The 10,128-nt window shown below is 45.1% G+C and overlaps 1 protein-coding gene across 1 annotated transcript in view; it reads right to left on the reverse strand.

Moving 5' to 3' along the window:
• LOC311147854 (rap guanine nucleotide exchange factor 3-like) overlaps positions 1-6,512 on the reverse strand; it is a gene marked incomplete at its 5' end in the record, with an annotated part of 57,787 nt that extends 51,275 nt beyond the window's left edge. The window contains 2 exons of the mRNA XM_084184668.1: positions 1,662-1,747; positions 6,494-6,512. Of these exons, the coding sequence (XP_084040794.1) occupies positions 1,662-1,747; positions 6,494-6,512 (105 nt within the window). The remainder of the gene's footprint in view (positions 1-1,661; positions 1,748-6,493) is intronic.
• Between the last annotated feature and the right edge of the window lie 3,616 nt (positions 6,513-10,128).

Raw genomic sequence — 10,128 nt, forward strand, 5'->3', positions numbered from 1 at the left:
AAATGATTAGTCCAGTTCAAGGTGAGTAATCACTGTTCTGATGTCCAGAAGCTCTTTTGGTCATAAGAGACGGTAGCAGCAACATTATGTAGAAAATAAGTTACAAACAATGCGAAAAAACACACAAAATAGCACGGTTGGTTAAGAGTTCATAAAACGGCAGCCATCCCCTCCGGCGCCAATAGCTGATCTAAACTTTTTGTATAACCTACTTCTGTATGGGTCTCTAATACATTTTTTTGCTATTAGGGCAGGCCTATCTGATTCCAAAATACACCACAATGTCGAGCCTGAGCCCCTGCAGCTCCAGCACTCTGTTTTACCTGAGTTCGATAGATGAGATTGATTCAAGGATAAGTATTTTACATTTTTACATTTAGCAGACGCTCTTATCCAGTAGTGAGTTCATACATTATTATTTATTTTTTTCATACTGGTCGCCTGTGGGAGGGCCAATACCTAATATAGTACATTTATCCTAATTTGGTTGTAATCCAGAGAGGTTAGGAAATGTATCTAGATCCTCTGCCCAGCATTTTTATACATGACCCTTTGCATGATGGAATGTTAATTGCTTAATTAACTCAGGAACCACACCTGTATTATTTTGTCAGTTACTTCCCACTGGGCACACACTGGTTGAATCAACGTTGTTTCCATGTAATTTCAACGAAATTACCTTGAACCAACGTGGAATAGACATTGAATTGACATCTGTGCCCAGTGGGCTGTAGTTTCCCCCTGATTTATAGGTGATTTTTGAGATGGACAGAATTTATTCTCTCTCTCTCTCTCTCTCTCTCTCTCTCTCTCTCTCTCTCTCTCTCTCTCTCTCTCTCTCTCTCTCTCTCTCTCTCTCTCTCTCTCTCTCTCTCTCTCTCTCTCTCTCTCTCTCTCTCTCTCTCTCTCTCTCTCTCTCTCTCTCTCTCTCTCTCTCTCTCTCTCTCGCTCTCTCGCTCGCTCGCTCTCTCTTTCTCTCTATGTGCGTGCGTGTGGATTGGGGTGTGTGGACACTTATCAGGGTGGCCACAGCTGTTTAGCAAACTATGCAGTAGGCTACAGACTCATGGACACAGACAGATAAATGACCTCAGGGACAGACAGACAACAACAACAACAACAACAGGGTAGACATGAGAAGGCTAAGGGACCATATATAAAGATTGACATTCTCAATTTCTCCCCTTACACATCCTATATAGAACAACTCTGATATGAAGTCTTATGTTTTGAACTACCTCACAGTTTCTGATCATTACATCACATTTGTGTGCCACAGACCTTTCTTTGAACTCAGAGCATAACACACCTGTAGAACGACAATTACCAGTGCTTCTTAAGTGAGTAATGGTATTCAAATTATGAATTTTATCAAACAGTGTCTGTAAACCATTGATTGCATTGTAAGTCCTGTCTTTTTGTGCAGATTATACTTGATTTAGACTGGAAATAGTTAAATTATAAAAGTGTCAAATTATGCTGTAGTGAACTTAACACTCCAACCTTTTCCTCACAATTCAGATAACACCATTCTGCTTTTAAAGATGCTCATGGGGACTTTAAGATATTTGTTTTGTTGTGGGGAATTTGGTGTTTGCGTTATGAAGAGGGAGAACTTTTGGTTGTCTTGGTGACCTGATGCATAAACAGTATAAACTTACTTCCCCCTCCTCTGTTGTTATCCGTCTGGACGGCCACAGGATAGATTTGAAGAAGGTATCCATGGAGAAGATGGCTGAAGCTGTCGCTAGGTAAAAGAAGAGAGAGGGAGAGGAAAGACAATTTCATTTAGTTTCCTCTATAGTTTCCTCTAGTAATGTTCTGTGGAAATACAATCAGTTTGGTTCTGTTTTTCTGTCATGCCCTGGCCTGGTTGGAGGGGGGCAATCTGACTTGGCAACATCCTTCAGAGTTCAGCTGGAGGGCAGAGTTAGGAGATGTAAACCAGTAGAATGTCAGGCTGGACAGACCCTTGACTTGGTCTGAGTCCAAAATGGCACCCTATTCTGTATTTTATAGTGCACTACTTTAGACACTAGTAGTGCACTATATAGGGAATAGGATGCCATTTGGGATTCACCCTAGGTCTCTCCCAGCCATTGTTCCAGCAGGAAGCAGCCCTTCCTGTGGCTTACCCTACTGATGGTGTCACAGACCACTCTCTCTGTTTATTTATCTCGACCCAGACACAGATTGTTTTTCTTCAAAGTATTTTTCTGTTTTGGATATCACCCCTCCTCACTCTATCACTGTCCCTAGACATTAGGTGAGCAAGTTAAGGGTGTTCACAAAACAGGTTGCCTAGTGGTTAAGAGCGTTGGGCCATTAACCAAAAAGTTGATGGTTCAAATCCCCGAGCTGACTAGGTGAAAAATCTGTAGATGTGCCCTTGAGCAATGCACTTAACCCTAATTGCTCCTGTTAGTCGCTCTGGATAAGAGCGTCTGCTAAATGACTAAAATGTATGTTCAACAAACATCTAACCCCAAAATAGCACCCATTAAACACTTACAGACTACGTGAAATGTCTCATTCCTTCAAAGCAAGCCAAGAAACCTCTCCCTGTACTCCTGATGAAAACAATCCACCTGAAAAGCAGGCAACAACAATATCTTACCAAATATGACTTCCTGAGGACTGCAAAGGATGTTTTTTTGTTTATCTGCGATCCTGCTTAGAGAAGACCAAAAATTCCCAAACAAACAAATAAACAAAAAAGTACAGTCTGCGGTGAGGATGCACAGACAACACAGTAAGGAAGGCTGAGTGAGCTTCAAAGGCTCTAGTGTTTGTCTCTCTCTCTCTCTCTCTCTCTCTCTCTCTCTCTCTCTCCCTCTATCTCTCCTGAATGCCTTCCAGGGACTCCACGATGCTAGTTCAAGAATGCTCACAGTGAAGAAGGAATCCAGTTTTCATTCTTATGACCTCCTCAGGGAGTGTCAACACGTCAGTTTGTTCGATAACGAATAACACATGCTGTAGCTAGCTGCTAGGCTTCATCAGATAGCATCTCACAGAGCGACTGCCATTGTGTTACTCTGCATGGCAGAGTATCATGAGGGCTGCAAATGTTTATGTTTTATTTCAATTCTGTAGTTCAATGGTTTTGTTGAATGGGTTAGTCTCACTCAAAAGGCTTATATTAATACACAGCTGTTGAGGAAAACTATATCCAGTTTACTTAATGACCAACAAATATTTTCTAATCATACTTTTGTTAGGACTGAGGGAATGAAGATAATTAAAGCCCTTCACACCTATGATTGCTTTATCAGGAAACAAATTGAAACACAAGCCAGGAAACACTGTGTTTGAGCTCAGGAACAGCTGGGCCTAGGCCTAGGCCCTAAGGCAGAGGTAACTACAATAGATTCAGCCGTGGGACAATTTTTGTCAGAGCAGATGGTCGGGGGGCCAGAACATAATTATAATAATTAGTAAACTGCAAATTGACCACAACTAAGCCTAAAAATAGATTGTATTTGAAAATAACAATCATTTCATACCTTGAATTACATTGAGACACGATCACATATGTTTCTTGGGAACAGAAATTAATCACATTTTTAGCTGAATTCCTGGTGATTTTACAGTCTTTTGTGACCAAAAACATTTAAAAAAGTATTTAAAAATAACTTTGGGGGGCCGCTTGTTGCCGACCTCTGCCCTAAGGGTTGGCTAAACAGTAATCAGCAAGCATCATCAAGCACCACCTTAATGACTGTGGTTGTTCTCTGGGGCTAATGTGTGTCTCTCCCCTCCTCTTCACCACCCACCAGTCACGGTTAAAGTCAATGTGGATGTTGTCAAACTGTCCCCTGCCTCAGTTAGCCTCTCTTGCATTTTGGGAATTGAATGCCGCCACCTAGTGAATACACCCTCACACTACAGTCTTAGTCACTGTTCTCAAATCATCTACAAGTGAGTGACCTGTGGACTTACAGTGAGTCATTTTGACATATAAATTCCAATGAGTTTGAAGGGATATGATCCCCCCTCCCCCTCATTATTGATTTAATCTGTGCATTAATTACATATTCACTCTCTGTCAGTAATGTGGGAATACTGAACTTGTTTGTTTGTTTAAGCGACATAGATTTACAGTTTGGATAAACCAAAACTTCTCAATGTTTTTTTCCCAGAAGATGCTTGTCATCAACTCATCACTGTAAGTGTGTGTGTCTGTCTGTATGACTGTGTGTGTGTTTTACTCATACAGGAGGTCCTCTGGGAAAGGGAGTGGGATTTCCTGCATCATATCTACGCCCATTTGAAATGTGCTCCTAGCCAGCTGTCTTTGTTGTGATTCATTGTTACAACTCTAAAATGCACACACACACACACACACACACACACACACACACACACACACACACACACACACACACACACACACACACACACACACACACACACACACACACACACACACACACACACACACACACACACACACACACACACACACACACACACAGTACAGGACAGGGACAAGCACCTTGTGGAAACAAAACCCCAGACCATGGGACTCCCTTTTTCCATGTTCCTGGAAACATACCTACATTACTGTACAATATGCACTATTGTCTTGCTGTATTTGGGATTTTGTGATTCATACTTATTTTTGACATTTTTCTTTCACCGCTTCGATGCAATTTTCACAAGTATGTGGTACATTTTCACAACTCTTAGTACAAACTAAAAACAGATCATCAAAATCATCTAACCACATTTTCAATTGACTAAGTACACAACACAAAATCATACAGTCACTTTTTCACCAAACTGAATCAGTGTTTCATCTCGAAATACATGTTTCACATTGCAGTACATGTTAATATAAAGTAATTGCCTTTCACATTGCAATGCTCACATTACTTTTGATGTGATTCTCTTCTATATTGATAAAATACATTTACTATAATATATGACATTTACATAGCAGACATTTTTATCCAAAGTGACAACAGTCCACACATTTTGGTATGTGGCCCCAGTGGGAAGTGAACCCACAACTCTGGTGTTGCTAGTGCCATGCTCTTATAAACTGAGCCACGTACAGGACCACTACAATACATAACTACAATACAATACTGTAAAATACAATACACGATTACACTACAGATGTAATGATTTCAATCCAGACCTATGTCAGGCTTGGATTTGCCATGCCAAAAGGTTTTTCCCCAGGTGCATGAAATGGACACTGCAAGTAAGTGTATTGCCTAATGTGAAAACAGTGTAATATACTGTAATGTTCAGTACTGTAGCATACTACATTCAAAGGGCAATTTTGAAATATGTACTGTATAATAAATGTTTTTACTATTGGATTAACTTGTTGTTAAAATAACTAATTTGAAAAGATATCATTATGTTGTGTTTTGGTAATTAAACCAATGTACTGATTATATTTCACAGTAAACTTATATTTTTGATCAATGGTTGTGTGGTGAAAGATGTCTATAAACAAAATGAATGCACAATGAAAGGTTTTGAATGTAAGACTGGCTGCTTTACAAGTGTTACCAGTTTGGAGTTTTGTACTAAGATTGAAAAAAAAATGTTTTACTCCCGTCCTGAAAGTCTGTACAGTACATACACTCTTAGAAAAAAAGGGGTTCCAAAAGGGTTCTGCGGTTGTCCCAATAGAAAAGGGTTATACATGGAACCCAAAAGGGTTCTACCTGGAACCAAAATGGTTTCTTCAAAGGGTTATCTTATGGGGACAGCCAAAGAACCCTTTTGGTTCTAGGTAGCACCTTTTTTTTCTAAGAGTGTACCCTGGAACTTTTCCCATCCTCCCTCTCACCTTTTCCTTCCCGTTGTCTCCCTTGGGCCTGGCCCGTTAGCAAGTAGAGAGAGGATGTCAGAGTATTTATTAACCTGACCCTATGCTCATAGAGGAAGGGAGGACTGCTTATGCTGACAGACAAGGAGACAGTGATGGAGAGAAGGTGTTAGAAACAGATTCAAAAACACAACTGATAATGTTAGAAAGTCCTATGCCTGAAACGCAACATGTGGGGAGCTGAGGCAATCTGCTCCTGATAATCGAACCCCTACCTAAATGTACAAATTATCTCGACTAACCTGTACCCCCGCACATTGACTCGGTACCGGTACCCCCTGTATATAGACTCGTTATTGTTATTTTATTGTGTTACTTTTTTATTTATTTTTTACTTTATTTTATTTAGTAAATATTTTCTTAACTCAATTTATTGAACTGCAGTGTTGGTTAAGGGCTCATAAGTAAGCATTTCACGGTATTGTACTGTTGTATTCGGCGCATGTGACAAATAAAATTTGATTTGATTTACATTAATATCAAGTTCATTCTTATGTGTAACAAACTAACTTTATACTAAATTATTACCACAATGAGTAAAAAATATTACTTATTTTGCCCGAAGTTCATAAATTATATTTCTGTCATTTTGCACAGTCTGTCTGTCTATACATGTGCGATAACAAGCTAAAATCTTCATACCTGATATCTCCTCTGCCATGTTTCAGCCTCCGCGTTCTGTTCTGAGAGCCCAAACCTGTCTTCGTCTTTCACTCTCCTCTCCTTTTGATATGCCAATTGATGGTACCTCACAGTTACAGTTTGTGAGTTTTGTGATCTTTGTGTGTGTGTGTGTGTGTGAGCTTCCTGTGGCTGTCTGATTGGATATGACTAGTGTGCCCATACGAGCTTGGGATGGCAGCACAGTGGCGGTGGAGAGGAGAAGGTAGTCACTGTGGGAGTTGTCCTAAAATGGCCCCATACTCTGCTACACTGCCACAGTGTTACAGTAGTACTTACTGGGATATGATGTGGTGGAGACCATAATGGTGAGTGAGGGAGGGAAGTGAGGGCGAGAAACATCTGTGTATCATTGTCTTTGTGGAGTCTGTGCATGAATGCATCCAAAAATATGTTACACATACTGAATATTAACACATTGCTAAAGCAAAGCAAGGATGTGGTTTACCTCTGTGAAAGACTGTCGAGTCCACACTATTGTGATGCATGATTTGAAGAAGTCAGGCGCCGGAGGGTAAATCACAGTAAACAGAGTTTATTCCGTAATCCAGCGTAACTAGTCCAGTGCGCAAAACAGGCGCACTGGAACAAACATGCACACAGGGAAAATACCCTGGCAATACAAATTACTGAGCTCAACCGAGCTACTAATCCTCAAAATGAACAATCACCCACAAGGACAAGGAGGGCAGAGGGAACACTTTAACACGTACTAATGAGGGGAATATGAACCAGGTGTGTGTTATTGACAAGACAAGACAAATGGAATGATGAGAAATGGAGCGGCAGTGGCTAGAAGGCCGGTGACGAGGAACGCCGAAGCCTGCCCGAACAAGGAGGGGAGGCAGCTTCGGAGGAAGTCGTGACAGTACCCCCCCCCCTTGACGCGCAGCTCCAGCAGCGCACCGACCCCGGCCTCGGGGACGGCCAGGATGACGCGGAGCAGGGCGAGCCGGATGGCGACGGTGGAAATCCTGCAACAGGAAGGGATCGAGGATATCCCTCACCCGGACCCAGCACCGTTCCTCCGGACCGTACCTCTCCCACTCCACGAGGTACTGAAGGCCCCCCACCCGACGCCTCGAATCCAGGATGGAACGGACGGAGTACGCCGGGGCCCCCTCGATGTCCAGAGGAGGCGGAGGGACCTCCCCCACCTCAGACTCCTGGAGCGGACCAGCCACCACCGGCCTGAGGAGAGACACATGAAACGAGGGGTTAATACGGTAATCATGGGGGAGTAATAACCTATAGGTAACCTTGTTGATTCTCCTCAGGACTTTGAACGGCCCCACAAACCGTGGGCTCAGCTTCCGGCAGGGCAGGTGGAGGGGCAGATTCTGGGTCGAGAGCCAGACCCGGTCACCCGGTACGAAGACCGGGGCCTCACTGCGGTGGCGGTCAGCGTTACCGGTTGGTAACCTAAAACACATTGGAATGGCGTTAGGTTAGTGGAGGAGTGACGGAGAGAGTTCTGGCCATATTCGGCCCATGGCAAGAACACGACCACTCCCCCGGCCGGTCCTGGCAGTAGGACCGCAGAAACCTACCCACATCCTGATTTACCCGTTCCACCTGCCCATTAGACTCGGGTGGAAACCAGAGGTCAGGCTGACCGAGACCCCCAGACGTTCCATGAACACCTTCCAGACCTTGGATGTGAACTGGGGACCCCGGTCAGACACTATATCCTCTGGTACCCCGTAGTGCCGGAAGACTTGTGTAAACAGGGCCTCCGCAGTTTGCAGGGCCGTGGGGAGACTGGGCAGAGGAAGTGGGCGGCAGGCCTTGGAAAAGCGGTCCCCAACGACCAGGATGGTGGTGTTACCTTGGGAGAGGGGAAGATCGGTAAGGAAATCAACACTCAGGTGAGACCATGGTCGTTGTGGAACTGGTAAAGGTTGTAACTTACCAGCTGGGAGGTGCCTAGGTGCCTTACTCTGGGCGCACACCGAGCAGGAGGAGACATACACCATCACGTCCTTAGCCAAGGTAGGCCACCAGTACTTTCCAGTCAGGCAGCGCACTGTACGACCGATACCTGGGTGACCAGAGGAGGGTGACGTGTGTGCCCAGCAGATCAGACAGTCACGGATAAGAGCAGGCACTTACTGCAGCCCAGCTGGACACTGAGGTGGAGATGGCTCTGTGCGTAATGCCTGCTCTATATCCGCGTCCATCGCCCATACTTCCGGCGCCATAATGCAGGAGGCCGGGAGTATGGGGGTGTTGTCTCTGGGCCTCTCCTCTGTGTCATACAGCCGTGACAATGCGTCTGCCTTCACGTTCTTCGTACCCGGGATGCATGATAGTGTGAAATCAAACCGGGTGAAGAATAGGGCCCACCTGGCCTGGCGAGGATTCAGCCTCCTCGCTGCCCGGATGTACTCCAGGTTACGGTGGTCCGTCCAAACAAGGAAAGGGTGTTTCGCCCCTTCGAGCCAATGCCTCCACACGGTCAGGGCTCGAACAACAGCCAACAGCTCCCGATCACCAACATTGTAGTTCTGCTCTGCCAGGCTGAGCTTCTTAGAGAAGAAGGCATAGGGGTGGAGCTTGGGTGACGTGCCCGAGCGTTGAGAAAGGACAGCGCCTATCCCTACCTTGGACGCATCCAACTCCACTACGAACGGTAGTGATGGATCGGGGTGGGCCAGTACTGGGGCTGAGGTGAACAGACCCCTCAGGTTACTGAAGGCCCTGTCCGCCTCAGCAGACCAGCGGAGCCGGGACAGCCCACCCTTCAACAGAGATGTAATGGGAGCTGCGACCTTGCCAAAGCCCCGGATAAACCTCTGATAGTAGTTGGCGAAGCCAATAAAGCGCTGCACCTCCTTAACCGTGGTTGGAGTCGGCCAATTACGCACGGCTGAAATGCGATCTCCCTCCATCTCCACACCTGAGGTGGTAATGCGGTATCTGAGGAAGAAGACGGACTGCTGGAAAAACAGACACTTTTCTGCATTGGCATATAGGTCATTTTCCAACAGTCGGGCCGGCACTTTGCGAACCAGGGACACATGCTCGGCGCGCGTAGTGGAATACACCAGAATGTTATCGATGTAGACCACTACACCGTGACCAAGCATGTCCCGAAACACCTCGTTCACAAAGGACTGGAAGACGGATGGAGCATTCATCAAACCGTAGGGCATTACCAGGTATTCATAATACCCCGTGGTTGTGCTGAATGCTGTCTTCCACTCATCCCCCTCTCGGACACGCACCAGGTTGTACGCACTCCGGAGATCTAATTTGGTGAAGAAGCACGCCCCATGCATTGACTCGATCACTGAAGGAATGAGGGGGAGAGGATAACTAAATCGAATCGTCTCCTTGTTCAGTAATCGATAGTCAATGCAAGGGCGCAGACCACCGTCTTTCTTCTTCACAGAAAATAAACTTGAGAAGGCGGGTGAAGTGGAGGTACGTATAAACCCCTGGCACAGGGACTCTGTGATGTATGTTTCCATAGCCTCCGTTTCAGCCTGTGACAGGGGATACACATGACTCCTGGGAGGCACAGCGTCTACCCGGAGGTCTATCGCGCAATCCCCCGCCCGATGAGGTGGTAAGTTGGTCACCTGCGTTTTGGA

The sequence above is a fragment of the Coregonus lavaretus genome (assembly GCF_964263955.1).
Source record: "Coregonus lavaretus genome assembly, chromosome: 20".
Classification (NCBI taxonomy): domain Eukaryota; kingdom Metazoa; phylum Chordata; class Actinopteri; order Salmoniformes; family Salmonidae; genus Coregonus; species Coregonus lavaretus.